This window comes from Ranitomeya imitator, chromosome 2, assembly GCF_032444005.1.
Source record: "Ranitomeya imitator isolate aRanImi1 chromosome 2, aRanImi1.pri, whole genome shotgun sequence".
NCBI classification, from domain to species: domain Eukaryota; kingdom Metazoa; phylum Chordata; class Amphibia; order Anura; family Dendrobatidae; genus Ranitomeya; species Ranitomeya imitator.
This window is the reverse complement of record NC_091283.1, coordinates 95,332,502-95,348,888: the sequence shown is the minus strand read 5'-3', so window position 1 is coordinate 95,348,888 and position 16,387 is coordinate 95,332,502. Positions and strand designations below refer to the sequence as shown.

The following is a 16,387-nucleotide window of genomic DNA, read 5'->3' as shown; positions in this document are numbered from 1 at the left end:
AGAAAGTGACTAATCCCGTAATACTTGGACAATGCGTCTAGTAACATTTACGTATGTGATATCTTAAATATATATGAAATGTATAGTGTATGTCTATTTTAATATCTACGGTTATCTACTAATTACTTTGCATCAAAGATATGTTGTTTAGAGTCACCAGTTATAAACTGTTGCCTACACCTCTGTCTGTAATCTTCAGTACTAGCTCACTCTGGTTAAAGCCATATTTGTAGTCTTTATCATAAATTCAACATAGCTAAGCTTTTACCCTGAGGCATCAATGAAAATCTACCAGTTTTTTGACAGTAGATATATGCCTGAATATATGTATAGGATAAATCCATCTCTCTTGGTGATATTTTTCCACAAGGGGCAAGGGTATAACCAGTCTAACTGACATTAGTGTTAAGTGCAAACCCCCAAGAGCTTTTAGGCCCCCAGGCAACATAAAGATAAGCCATAGTGGTTTTTATACTTGCTCATTGCTACAATCATGATAGTTACGTATCAAGTGACAACCCAAAAATTGACGCCTAGAAATGGCTTCGAAATTTGAATGTTAATTATACATGATGTACATTGTGATAATGCAACTGTAAAAGTAGAAACAAATAAATAAAAGCTAAAAAACTAACCCCTTACCATTTCGCATTTTTGTGCTTTATTTTTAAGCAACACATCTACATACGTACGTTAAAATTTATCAACAAGTGATGTGTGCAATCAAGCACATTTGGTTTATAAACTGAAGTCGAGGTAATTTATGAATACATAATAATTTAATAACTTATTTCAATCACTTCACTTTCGACCTTCCACGGGGAGGTAGCCATTACATAAGTCCTAAATAATTTACTAGGAATTCATGATGTAATACTATGTTGTAGATATCTCAATGTCTTCTAAGTCAGATCTTAAAGGGAATCTGTCACTACATTTCACCTATCTAGACAATTAATATGACCATACAGGCTATAGACTACTGAGGAGAGTCCTACCTGTGTGTCTCATATCAGATGTGTTGTTGCTGAGCAATCATCTTTGATCACTTTATATAAGTGACCTCTTCCAGGCTCTGGGGAGGATGGTGCTTGGAGATAACTCTGCCTCCAGAGCTTATTTTAAATATAAGGGGGAGTAACCAGTGTGATGCGTAATGGTTACCAGTGTGACGTGTAATGGCCGCTCTCTGCTCTCCATATCTTACAGAGCTGTGTGTGATTATACCTGACACATCTGCAGGTTGTTTCAGCTTCAGCTTCCAGCTCACAGGCAGATAATGTTACAATACAGCAGAGCTAAGAGAGAAGCAAAAATGGGTTTGCAAAAAGATAAATGTAATTTCTCTTGTTCTGTGTTAGTTACTTGTCTCACACTGGTAACTCTCCCTTCATGCAAACCAAGTTCTGAGGGCAGAGTTATCTCCAGGTACCATCCTCCCCAGAGCCTGGAAGAGGTCAATTATATAAAGGGATAAAAGATGATTTCTCAGCAGCAACACAGCTAATATGAGACATTCAGATAAGACTTTTCTCAGCAGTCTATAACCTGTATGCTCATAATAATAGTTTAGATAGGTCAAATGTGGTGACAGATGCCAAATGAATGGGGTTGTTCCATTAAAGGGAATCTGTCATCAGGTTTTTGCTACCGCATCTGAAAGAAGCATGATGTAGTGGCAGAAACTCTGATTCTAGCAATGTATCGCTTACATTACTGGGTACTGCAAATTTAATTGAAAACTATTTTCTCTGCTGCAGATCTGTGTAACCCCGCCAACACACACCACAGACTGTCAGCTTTCTGTGTACACTGGACATAGGCAGAAAGCTGCCAATCAATGATGAGGGTGTGGATGGACTAGCTGGGCAAGAGGGTTACTAGTCTTTAGGGAGAGTCAACTTTTTATAAAATCACCAGGAAATTACAGTATGTGGCCCAGTAAATGACACATCATTGCAATCAGGGTCTCTTTTCCTACATTATGCTGCTCTCATATTAGATATAAAAAAACTAGTGACAGAATCCCTTTAAGTACTAAATTTCTCTGTTAGATCACAAAAATGTTTTAAAAGTTTTCAATAAAATTGCTGTTGCATATCATGTTATACCATCCACTGGTGATCTCTTGGTTACATCTCAGATCAGCCACATTTTCCAGTGCCAATGGTCACACAAGTTCAGTAGTTTAGTACCATCATCTGGATCTTCTTTAGCTTGGGTCATGGAGCAATTCCCATTCTTAAGCATCGCAGCCAATTTGAATTGGCACATGGAAAGTCGCTTGGATGTGGATGTTCAGAGAAGGATTCCAGAGAGTGCCACAAGGGCCCAATAACCATATCTACACATAAAACCATTTTTTTAATTATTCCATCTACACTTTTTAAAAATGTTGCATGATCTAAGAAAAATTCGAAATAATATTTATACGGTAGACGACCCCTAAGTAGTAAACTATCATTTGATATGGCAACGGCAGATATGACTGCTTCATCATTTGAGTTTCTTCTGAGATATGGTAGAATAAAATACACTTTGGCAAAATGCAGATAATACACAAAAAGAAATCTTGTGGAGAAGCGGTGGAACTGCACATTACTGCTTGACAGATGCTAAAAAGGTGACCTATTCACTAGATATTCAATTGTAACAGCTTCATTCACTAAAATTACATTGCACTTATATACCTACCAATGTGATATACAGTAACGTCAGGAAATTAATCAACTGCAAAATAATAAGTTTCAACAATTCGATCTGCTTGAATTACTGCACTTTCACATTAGCATGATAACACCCACATGACCCCATGCATCTCTATTATCCTTTGGTAAATTTCAACATTGATTTCACAGATTTTTGGAAATATTGAATTTACAATGAGTGACACTTTGCACTAGGCCAAAATTTGAAAAAATAAAATAAAATCCAAAGATGGCCTCTGACGGTCCACCTGCGTACCGATCCCTTAGATTCCTGTGTGTTGCAAAAGAGAATGGAGATACGAGTGGGGTAATCAGGCATAGTGGTATATCAGTAATAAATCTTTACTACTGTTACTCTATTTTCTTTTCTATCATTGTACATTTTTTGGGAACATTTGTAAATGCAAAACTGCAATGAGGAAAACTAGAGAGACACATTTGAAATACCAGAATGTAAAGCTGTCGTAGCCAAGTTTGGCTTGCTGGGGGGGTTCACTAGTATTCAGTTTATTAAAAAAAGATCCTTTTTATAGTACATCCTTCATCATAGGCTTTAACACTGATTCCTCACTAATGTTTCTCCATAATTATTCAATATATTCTTATGTAAACCTTACAGAAGAGCTGAGGGTAAACAATATCCACTCTACTTCTTGCCAAAGTAAATCACAAAGCTCCATTGAACATAATACTTCAAATATTTCTTCCCAATTAAAGTGTTTTTATAAAACACTTGCGCAATGAAGACGTTTTGTTCCAAATCTTCACAAAGTGCATCATGTTCTTAAGTAAAGGCAGTGAAGACTAAAAATAATATCTTTAAAAATGTACCGTTTCATAAAGCACGTAGGAATGGATCCAAGAGACAAAAGGCATATTTAAGATTTGGAAATTAATGGTTGAATTGGTTAATGCTACGATGTGATCTGAATTTCCAATGATGGTAAAATCCACTTCCAACAGACATTATAGAAAAAAGTTGAAGTCAAGGTAATGAGTGGATTTCCACCAGCTAAAGTCTTTTTTTGCTGGTAGAGGTAGAATGTATGAAAATGTGTGATGGGTAAAGCAGACACTACAATAATTGAGATTCAACGCGAAGCCAGTGAAGTCCTTGCCGAACATAGCGGACCAGGTCAGTCATGGTACTGTGTTGAGTTAAGGGCTCCATCACTGTGTTAAGGTCTTGAAAGAACTCTGCAAAAATATAAGAGACACAATGTCAAACATATATAATCTCGTTGTCCATTGTACACATATTGTTAACATCGTTTTAGGCAAGTTTTAGATAATTAAAGGTAAGACTAGGACCATTGGCCCCAATTCGTTAGCAATCGTGTTTTGCTCGTCAGTCTTAATTAACCCCTTTACCCCCAAGGGTGGTTTGCACGTTAATGACCAGGCCAATTTTTACAATTCTGACCACTGTCCCTTTATGAGGTTATAACTCCGAAACGCTTCAACGGATCCTGGTGATTCTGACATTGTTTTCTCGTGACATATTGTACTTCATGATAGTGGTAAAATTTCTTTGATAGTACCTGCGTTTATTTGTGAAAAAAACGGAAATTTGGCGAAAATTTTGAAAATTTCGCAATTTTCAAACTTTGAATTTTTATGCAATTAAATCACAGAGATAGGTCACACAAAATACTTAATAAGTAACATTTCCCACATGTCTCCTTTACATCAGCATAATTTTGGAACCAATTTTTTTTTTGTTAGGGAGTTATAAGGGTTAAAAGTTGACCAGCAATTTCTCATTTTTACAACACCATTTTTTTTTAGGGACCACGTCTCATTTGAAGTCATTTTGAGGGGTCTATATGATAGAAAATGCCCAAGTGTGACACCATTCTAAAAACTGCACCCCTCAAGGTGCTCAAAACCACATTCAAGAAGTTTATTAACCCTTCAGGTGTTTAATAGGAATTTTTGGAATGTTTAAATAAAAATGAACATTTAACTTTTTTACACAAAAAATTTACTTCAGCTCCAATTTGTTTTATTTTACCAAGGGTAACAGGAGAAATTGGACCCAAAAAGTTGTTGTCCAATTTGTCCTGAGTACGCTGATACCCCATATGTGGCAGTAAACCACTGTTTGGGCGCATGGGAGAGCTCGGAAGGGAAGGAGCGCTATTTGACTTTTCAATGCAAAATTGACAGGAATTGAGATGGGACGCCATGTTGCGTTTGGAGAGCCACTGATGTGCCTAAACATTGAAACCCCCCACAAGTGACACCATTTTGGAAAGTAGACCCCCTAAGGAACTTATCTGGATGTGTGGTGAGCACTTTGACCCACCAAGTGCTTCACAGAAGTTTATAATGCAGAACCGTAAAAATAAAAAATCATATTTTTTCACAAAAATTATATTTTTGCCCCCAATTTTTTATTTTTCCAAGGGTAAGAGAAGAAATTGGACCTCAAAAGTTGTTGTCCAATTTGTCCTGAGTACGCTGATACCCCATATGTGGCAGTAAACCACTGTTTGGGCGCATGGGAGAGCTCGGAAGGGAAGGAGCGCAGTTTGACTTTTCAATGCAAAATTGACAGAAATTGAGATGGGACGCCATGTTGCGTTTGGAGAGCCACTGATGTGCCTAAACATTGAAACCCCCCACAAGTGACACCATTTTGGAAAGTAGACCCCCTAAGGAACTTATCTAGAGGTGTGGTGAGCACTTTGACCCACCAAGTGCTTCACAGAAGTTTATAATGCAGAACCGTAAAAATAAAAAATCATATTTTTTCACAAAAATTATATTTTTGCCCCCAATTTTTTATTTTTCCAAGGGTAAGAGAAGAAATTGGACCTCAAAAGTTGTTGTCCAATTTGTCCCGAGTACGCTGATACCCCATATGTGGCAGTAAACCACTGTTTGGGCGCATGGGAGAGCTCGGAAGGGAAGGAGCGCTATTTGACTTTTCAATGCAAAATTGACAGGAATTGAGATGGGACGCCATGTTGCGTTTGGAGAGCCACTGATGTGCCTAAACATTGAAACCCCCCACAAGTGACACCATTTTGGAAAGTAGACCCCCTAAGGAACTTATCTGGATGTGTGGTGAGCACTTTGACCCACCAAGTGCTTCACAGAAGTTTATAATGCAGAACCGTAAAAATAAAAAATCATATTTTTTCACAAAAATTATATTTTTGCCCCCAATTTTTTATTTTTCCAAGGGTAAGAGAAGAAATTGGACCTCAAAAGTTGTTGTCCAATTTGTCCTGAGTACGCTGATACCCCATATGTGGGGGGGAACCACCGTTTGGGCGCATGGGAGGGTTCGGAAGGGAAGGAGCGCCATTTGGAATGCAGACTTAGATGGAATGGTCTGCAGGCGTCACATTGCGTTTGCAGAGCCCCTAATGTACCTAAACAGTAGAAACCCCCCACAAGTGACACCATTTTGGAAAGTAGACCCCCTAAGGAACTCATCTTGATGTGTTGTGAGAGCTTTGAACCCCCAAGTATTTCACTACAGTTTATAACGCAGAGCCATGCAAATAAAAAATATTTTTTTTTCCACAAAAATTATATTTTAGCCCCCAGTTTTGTATTTTTCCAAGGTTAGCAGGAGAAATTGGACCCTAAATGTTGTTGTCCAATTTGTCCTGAGTACGCTGATACCCGATATGTGGGGGGGAACCACCGTTTGGGCGCATGGGAGGGCTCGGAAGGGAAGGAGCATCATTTGGAATGCAGACTTAGATGGATTGGTCTGAAGGCGTCACATTGCGTTTGCAGAGCCCCTAATGTACCTAAACAGTAGAAACTCCCCACAAGTGACCCCATATTGGAAACTAGACCCCTCAATGAACTTATCTAGATGTGTTGTGAGAACTTTGAACCCCCAAGTGTTTCACTACAGTTTATAACGCAGAGCCGTGAAAATAAAAAATCTTTTTGTTTTCCCACAAAAATTATTTTTTAGCCCCCAGTTTTGTATTTTCCCAAGGGTAACAGGAGAAATTGGTCCACAAAAGTTGTTGTCCAATTTGTCCTGAGTACGCTGATACCCCATATGTTGGGGTAAACCCCTGTTTGGGCACACAGGAGAGCTCGGAAGGGAAGGAGCACTGTTTTACTTTTTCAACGCAGAATTGGCTGGAATTGAGATCGGACGCCATGTCGTGTTTGGAGAGCCCCTGATGTGCCGAAACAGTGGAAACCCCCCAATTATAACTGAAACCCTAATCTAAACACACCCCTAACCCTAATTCCAACGGTAACCCTAACCACACCTCTAACCCTGACACACCCCTAACCCTAATCCCAACCCTATTCCCAACTGTAAATGTAATCTAAACCCTAACCCTAACTTTAGCCCCAACCCTAACTGTAGCCCCAACCCTAACCCTAACCCTAATCCTAGCCCTAACCCTAGCCCTAACCCTAGCCCTAACCCTAACCCTAGCCCTAACCCTAGCCCTAACCCTAGCCCTAACCCTAGCCCTAACCCTAACCCTAACCCTAGCCCTAACCCTAGCCCTAGCCCTAACCCTAGCCTTAACCCTAGCCCTAACCCTAGCCCTAGCCCTAACCCTAACCCTAGCCCTAATGGGAAAATGGAAATAAATCCCAACCCTATTCCCAACTGTAAATGTAATCTAAACCCTAACCCTAACTTTAGCCCCAACCCTAACTGTAGCCCCAACCCTAACCCTAACCCTAGCCCTAGCCCTAACCCTAGCCCTAACCCTAACCCTAGCCCTAGCCCTAACCCTAGCCCTAACCCTAGCCCTAACCCTAGCCCTAACCCTAACCCTAACCCTAGCCCTAACCCTAGCCCTAGCCCTAGCCCTAACCCTAGCCCTAACCCTAGCCCTAGCCCTAACCCTAGCCCTAACCCTAATGGGAAAATGGAAATAAATACATTTTTTTTTATTTTTCCCTAACTAAGGGGGTGATGAAGGGGGGTTTGATTTACTTTTATAGCGAGTTTTTTAGCGGATTTTTATGATTGGCAGCCGTCACACACTGAAAGACCCTTTTTATTGCAAAAAATATTTTTTGCAATACCACATTTTAAGAGCTATAATTTTTCCATATTTTGGTCCACAGAGTCATGTGAGGTCTTGTTTTTTGCGGGACGAGTTGACGTTTTTATTGAAAACATTTTTGGGCACGTGACATTTTTTTATCGCTTTTTATTCCGATTTTTGTGAGGAAGAATGACCAAAAGCCAGCTATTCATGAATTTCTATTGGGGGAGGCGTTTATACCGTTCCGCGTTTGGTAAAATTGATAAATCAGTTTTATTCTTCGGGTCAGTACGATTACAGCGATACCTCATTTATATCATTTTTTTATGGTTTGGTGCTTTTATACGATAAAAACTATTTTACAGAAAAAATAATTATTTTTGCATCGCTTTGTTCTCAGGACTATAACTTTTTTATTTTTTTGCTGATGATGCTGTATGGCGGCTCTTTTTTTGCGGGACAATATGACGCTTTCAGCGGTACCATGGTTATTTATATCTGTCCTTTTGATCGCGTGTTATTCCACTTTTTGTTCGGCGGTATGATAATAAAGCGTTGTTTTTTGCCTCGTTTTTTTTTTTTTCTTACGGTGTTTACTGAAGGGGTTAACTAGTGGGCCAGTTTTATAGGTCGGGCTGTTACGGACGCGGCGATACTAAATATGTGTACTTTTATTGGTTTTTTTTTTTATTTAGATGAAGAAATGTATTTATGGGAATAATATTTTTTTTTTTTTTCATTATTTTGGAATATTTTTTTTTATTTTTTTTACACATTTGGAAATTTTTTTTTTTACTTTTTTACTTTGTCCCAGGGGGGGACATCACAGATCAGTGATCTGACAGTTTGCACAGCACTCTGTCAGATCACTGATCTGATAGGAGTGCAGGCTGCTTCACAGTGCCTGCTCTGAGCAGGCTCTGTGAAGCCACCTCCCTCCCTGCAGGACCCGGATCCGCGGCCATCTTGGATCCGGGGCTCGAGCAGGGAGGGAGGTGAGGAGACCCTCGCAGCAACGCGATCACATCGCGTTGCTGCGGGGGGCTCAGGGAAGCCCGCAGGGAGCCCCCTCCCTGCGCGGTGCTTCCCTGCACCGCCGGCACATCGCGATCATCTTTGATCGCGGTGTGCCAGGGGTTAATGTGCCGGGGGCGGTCCGTGACCGCTCCTGGCACATAGTGCCGGATGTCAGCTGCGATAAGCAGCTGACACCCGGCCGCGATCGGCCGCGCTCCCCCCGTGAGCGCGGCCGATCGGCTATGACGTACTATCCCGTCCAGGGTCAGATAAGCCCAGGGCACCTCGACGGGATAGTACGTCTAAGATCACAGAGGGGTTAAAGGTGCACTGGTCCACATTCATGAGCAGGGGGGCAGAGCTGAATAGTAATTTTATTTATATAGTGCCGACATATTCCCCAGTACTTTACAATTAAGCATGGACATGTACAGACAAAAAAAAAACCATATTCCACAGAACTTTACAATTAAGCGTGGTCATGTACAGACAATAAAGACAACATATTCCGTGGCACTTTACAACTAAGCGTGGATTTGTACAGACTATAAAGACAATTAAGGGTGGACATGTACACACAATAAAGACAACATATTCCACAGCACTTTACAATTAAGTGTGAACATGTACAGATAATATAGACAACATATTCCATAGCACTTTACAATTAAGCATGGACATGTACAGACAATAAAGACAACATATTCCACAGCACTTTACAATTAAGGGTGGACATGCACAGACAATAAAGACAACATATTTCACAGCACTGTACAATTAAGCGTGGACATGCACAGACAATAAAGACAACGTAATCCACAGCACTTTACAATTAAGCGTGAACATGTACAGACAATAAAAACAACATATTCCACAGCACTTTACAATCAAATGTGAACATGTAAAGACAATATAGACAACATATTCCACAGCACAGTACAATTAAGCGTGAACATGCACAGACAATAAAGACAACGTAATCCACAGCACTTTACAATTAAGCATGGACATGTACAGACAAAAAAAAACCATATTCCACAGAACTTTACAATTAAGCGTGGTCATGTACAGACAATAAAGACAACATATTCCGTGGCACTTTACAACTAAGCGTGGATTTGTACAGACTATAAAGACAATTAAGGGTGGACATGTACACACAATAAAGACAACATATTCCACAGCACTTTACAATTAAGTGTGAACATGTACAGATAATATAGACAACATATTCCATAGCACTTTACAATTAAGGGTGGACATGCACAGAGAATAAAGACAACATATTTCACAGCACTGTACAATTAAGCGTGGACATGCACAGACAATAAAGACAACGTAATCCACAGCACTTTACAATTAAGCGTGGACATGTACAGACAATAAAAACAACATATTCCACAGCACTTTACAATCAAATGTGAACATGTAAAGACAATATAGACAACATATTCCACAGCACAGTACAATTAAGCGTGAACATGCACAGACAATAAAGACAACGTAATCCACAGCACTTTACAATTAAGCATGGACATGTACAGACAAAAAAAAACCATATTCCACAGAACTTTACAATTAAGCGTGGTCATGTACAGACAATAAAGACAACATATTCCGTGGCACTTTACAACTAAGCGTGGATTTGTACAGACTATAAAGACAATTAAGGGTGGACATGTACACACAATAAAGACAACATATTCCACAGCACTTTACAATTAAGTGTGAACATGTACAGATAATATAGACAACATATTCCATAGCACTTTACAATTAAGGGTGGACATGCACAGAGAATAAAGACAACATATTTCACAGCACTGTACAATTAAGCGTGGACATGCACAGACAATAAAGACAACGTAATCCACAGCACTTTACAATTAAGCGTGGACATGTACAGACAATAAAAACAACATATTCCACAGCACTTTACAATCAAATGTGAACATGTAAAGACAATATAGACAACATATTCCACAGCACAGTACAATTAAGCGTGAACATGCACAGACAATAAAGACAACATATTCCAAAGCACTTTACAATTAAGCGTGGACATGAACAGACAATAAAGACAACATATTCCACATCACTGTACAATTAAGCGTGGACATGTACAGACAATAAAGACAACATATTCCACAGCACTTTACAATTAAGGGTGGACATGCACAGACAATAAAGATAACATATTCCACAGCACTGTACAATTAAGCATGGACATGCATAGACAATAAAGACAACGTAATGCACAGCACTTTACAATTAAGCGTGGACATGCACAGACAGTAAAGACAACATATCCCACAGCACTTTACTATTAAGCTTGGACATGTACAGACAATAAAGACAACATATTGCACAGAACTTTACAATTAAGCGTGGACATGCACAGACAATAGAGACAACATATTCCACAGCACTTTACAATTAAGTATAGACATGTACAGACAATAGAGACAACATATTCCACAGCATTTTACGATTAAGCATAGACATGTAAACTTAGTGTGCTAGCCAGTATATAAATAACATATAAGACATACAAAAAATTAGAAAAATAAAAACACATGGAAGGCTGCACTTCTATAAAATAAAAAATATTTATTGAGTCCAGCCGCAACAAACATCTAAAAAAAAAATATTAAAAACAGCCTTAGGGTAAGAAACAACCACTATACAGTAAACCACTCAAACCTCTGATCTGGACATATATAGACCAGGTGGTAACCCCATAGGGATAAAACATATAACAAGGTTGCCAAAGATATAACGAGAATGAAACACCAGCAAAAATATACTAAGTGATGACAAAAATAAATAAATAATAATGTAAATATAAACCAAAGTAAGTACAATGGAAAAACATGACCAATAATGGAGGTGGTTAGTGGGCAAAGAAAATAAATTGCATCCAAATATCAAATACTAATGGGTGGAAAAGTCCTCCTACATGAAACGCTACTCTAAGATGGCTTCATCAAGGATAATGGTGAATGATAAAGTCATCTTATAAAACAGAACTAATAAATTAAGTTATTCCTCTAAAATAAGGTAGAAACAAAAGAGTGGATATAAAAACAAGCATGAGTAGTATGTGCAGACAGACTCCATATGGTTTAACAAATCCATACCAGGTTTCAGTTTACCGTGTGCTGGTTGATTTTTACCATATGGCTGTTTTCAATTGATTTTAGATGTATGTTGTTGTTAGTTGATCTCAATGAATATTTTCTTTTTTTTGTATTTGAAGAGTTGCCAACGATGTTTTTCTTTCTCCTCTTTTTACCTCTTAATGAATTTGGCGCAGCTCACAACTGGCATGGGCCTCTGCCAGAAATATTATTCCAGCCAGGTTGGTGTACATTACCGGAGTAATCTATGCCACTTTTGCTGCATAAATTCTGATGAATAGAATGAGGAATCTGGTGATTCAAAATCCACAGTGCCAAGTATCCAAACTACAAACATAGACAGATGAAGCATGTAGATGTAATTGCAGTTTATTGCGTCAACACCTTTCAAGGTCCACAGACCTCTTCAACAGGACAAAACCACAGTAAGTGTCCTGATGAAGAGGTCTGTGGACCTTGAAATGTGTTGACGTAATATACCACAATTATACTACATCTGTCTATGTTCGTACTTTGGAAACTTGGCAGTGTGAATTTTGAATCACCAGATTCCTCATTCTATTGTATCTAACCCCATTGGTGATCGTGTAGCAGCCTTCACCTGCTTTATACAGGAGTTGTGACTGTCACAACCCCACCAGGTGAGCAGATTTCTTACTTTTGTTTACCTTTTTGGCATCAGATGAGACCCTATTTTTGTCTCTCCAGTCATTTCATCCTTAAATTATGATGAATATGATGGGTGGGCTTCACCATCACCAACTTGCTCCAGCTCTGCCAACGTAGGGATAGTGCACAAAGCCAAAAACTCACAAAATGTTTGTGCAACTGAGTTGTGAAATTCTTTTGCAACATTTCAAGAATTTTTACAGTTTTACTCCATTTAATGACCTACATGTGGGCATAAATAAAGGGAGTTGTCTCAACCCTTTTCCCATCACCCTCTGTAAACACCTTATTTTTCTGGGGATAATCATGACCAGATGACCACTTGTAGTACTTGTAGATGTGTGGCCATCTATGTAATAAAAGGACTTCTTGATTCCATCAGAATGGGTTCTGCTTGGGCAGAGGAGGTTGCCTCCCTAAAATGTTCATTTGGCTTAATTCATTGGAAAAAGGAAGCAGAGATTTTTCTCCAGTTCAACTAATGAACCAATACTCCTTCATTACAGAAAGAAGTTTCAATTACTGGAGCTCCCAACCTAGAAGAATTGCATAAGATACATAGTGGGTGCACTGCCCATTCTCCTGGCAATTGTGGACAATTTTTGTTAGAAATATGGTCATAAGTAAAAAAAATGGAAAATCTCACTTTTGGTGCACCCCAAAATGAAATTCAGCAGAACAGAGTAAATCATTATACAAGGCCAAAATACATTTCGTGGACACTGGTGGTCCTCAAGAGCAAAAACAATACTTGATTAATTTAATATACTGTTTGATAAGGGGTTTTCTTACTTAGCAAAGTTCTGTAAACCTCTAAGTATTTGAGAACTTGTGAAATGAATTCACCAAGGCTACACATGGTTCTGGAGGTATTTTATGTTAATAAGTAGACCGTGAAAAGGTGGAACGCTCTGTAAATTGTGCGGCCTCCACATCCTCATGATAAATGTGTTGAATCATAAAACAGATGGGTATAGTAAACAATGCATTTATTCTTCATTATCACCTGGCTAGATTTACCACAGAACAACTGTATTTCATTTTCCAACATGACACGCAGACTACAAATAGAGATTGTGTCTTTGCAAGAACTCTCATATACCGTATTTAAATTCTATTATGCCAAAAAAAAGGAGCTGCGTCTCTCAGGTGTTACTCACAAGTCACCACTAAATGTCAGTCATGGTGGATTTTTTTGGAATAGTCACTGGGTTGCTCAAACTTTTCTTTAATGAAAAATTAAAACTGACAAGTTTTAGGCGTGAACACGATCAACAATTCCACCTATAACTGTGGGTTGATGCTGTACTCAATGACTGAGCGCTGCCGCTCCAGACAAGCCTAAATGTATGTGACTGATGCTCTAAGATTGCTGTTAATTGCGGAGGTTTAATGAGATAGAGCCCTACTGACTATGGGATTTTAGGCTCGCCAATTTATGTATAATGTATTTTGCAGTTATTATCGAACATTGTAACCCAATTTTGGGGGTTAGAGTCCAACTGCCACACTGAACCAATCCAAGGGCAGTAATAAAACTAGGGGTAATGCTTTTAAAAAGTGTTTTCCGTAAATTTCTTGTTGCATTTCCAGGATTCCTAACTTTTACGAGAATATTGAAACCCCTATGCCTCATTCAGCTTTCCTGAGGAGAAGCTGGTGTATGCATACGGTTGCGCTACTCATTGAGCATTATGCGTTTTGGAGTACAAGCCTATTATTTCACAAGATCGGGAAACTGTACAAAAGAGAAAGCCTCATGCATAGATGACCTCCTCTTTAACTAATTTACTTTTTTGGGGTTGCCAAACAACCATCAAGGGACCCCATTTTCTTGATGTCTAGGGAACCCAGAGATAGCAGCAGAGTTCACAGTTAGTGATTGCCCTTCCCTGCTCCAGAACTGTGTGCACCATCTTAACCATGTAGAGTATAGGTCATTGTAAGTGTTTCTTATCTGGATTCTACTAAAATAAGACTACATCTGAGCATGTACTAACAGTATGGAGTGGTGTCCCACAAGGAAGAAGGCTTGTGAGGGCTTAAAAGCATATAAGTCATGTGCTATTGCACATATTATTGTTCTGAGTGTCAATAAGAAAAGTTTCATTGCAGCTATATGGTATCTAAATGCAATGTTTCACCTTGTGGAGAGTAACATGCCTTGCATGCCAGTGTGAGGAGGCCTATAAGCCATGGAATGCTCCTCTGAGAAATTAAATATGTAAATTGCAGCTTCAGAAGAGGAGAAATGTTACCCATTAGATCCCAGTCAGAAGCCTAACATGAAACCAAAACAGATGTCATACTTTGCACTGATGAGGGTCAACACTCTGAAATACCGGGTCTGCAAATTGAGATTCTACAGGAAATAATGCATGATTTCTTCATCTTAGATTATAATTCAGATTGGTCCAATCTATGGGACGCAACGATGGCTGCTTGACCTTTACTAGGGCTTATGAGTCCAATTGTGGCAGAAACTGGATCTGTGTTGGTCAAGAATTACTTTGTCAACTTTACTCTGATTGTAAGTGTATGTGCAAATCTTAAATATTTGGTGCAGAAATTTCTGCACCATTTCTGTATCTCTTTGCAGGAAAAACAGAACTTTTTTCTCTACTTGTGTTTTTGGTGCAGATTTTTCCCCACTCAGTATGGGTGAAATCTGTATAAAAAACCCTGAAAGAATTGATGTGCTGCAGATGTAAATCTGCACCAAATCTGCAAGTCACAAATAAGCAACGTGTGCATGAGAGCAGAGTTTCGGAGCTCAGTGATGTGATAGTACCTCTACAGCCAAACATCAGGGACCACGGCAGAAACCCAACACTGAACCCAGGAAGGGTAAGTAAGAATCCGTTTGTTTTTCACAACAAACTGTACATGTAGAGAAAAGATTTTGGAAAGAGGAAACCCATTTAAGACCTAAAACACTGAAATTAATATTTCTCTGGGCGTGCATTTATTTTTCTGCAATATTATATTTTAATTAATTTCAAGCTAAGTATTTAGCACTACAACACACTGTGCTAATTGCTAGATTCATAATAATTCATTTTAAGATCAAAACACCCCACTGTGGAAATGCTTCTAGGTTTACATGAGAATTTTAACAAATGGGTATAATGCCTATAATTATGTCATTAATAAGATACAATTTTAGATTACGCTAGTTGGTTCTTTTCTTTCTTGCTAAAATCTGAACGAAAAGTGACTATGTATGAAACACGACTGGGAAAGAAGTGATAAAAAGCCTACAAAATATTGAAAAACTCGTAGATGGCGCCTCTGGTTTAGTGCGTGCTAGATACATCATCGCTCGTTCACATCTAATACAATACAATTTAGCAAATTGTGCTGTACAAACTGTATAAAGCACAAATAAAAACAAAAAGAGTATATTGCATACAATTGGGTCACAGTCCACTTATTGTCCATCATCAATAACGGATATCGACATGACTGCTGATTTCATGATGATTACAGATGAGCAGGAGAGGCAAAACGTGAATTTGAAATTCGATTTGTGGAAAAGTTATTCTCCACTAACTAAACATCCCTTCTTATGTTCTGTGGTCCTTCGTCTAGGCCCTGGAGCATAATAAACGTAAGGTGTAAACAAAAGATTTAAAAAATCCCTATACTCACCGATCACCTCTCCGGCCCCTTTGTTCCTCACTATCACCCATCGCTGCATCTTCTGATCACCGCCACTATACCTGTCCCAGCCTCTCACGGTGGGACAGGACTTCCAGCTCCGATGAGGTTCAGGAAGGTTCTACCCATGGGAATACAAGGTCGTGGTTTACGCTGTTACAACATGATGCTGTGGTCTTTCACAGGCTTGCATAGAATC

At 39.0% G+C, this 16,387-nt stretch overlaps 1 protein-coding gene across 3 annotated transcripts in view; it reads right to left on the bottom strand.

Annotated features, from left to right (window-relative positions):
• Window positions 1-1,551: 1,551 nt before the first annotated feature.
• Window positions 1,552-16,387, bottom strand: part of AFF2 (ALF transcription elongation factor 2) — a 792,369-nt gene continuing 777,533 nt past the window's right edge. For all 3 annotated transcript variants that reach the window (XM_069747042.1, XM_069747043.1, XM_069747044.1), the window contains one exon: window positions 1,552-3,905. In XM_069747042.1, coding sequence (XP_069603143.1) covers window positions 3,784-3,905 — 122 coding nt within the window. In that variant the 3' untranslated portion in view covers window positions 1,552-3,783. The remainder of the gene's footprint in view (window positions 3,906-16,387) is intronic.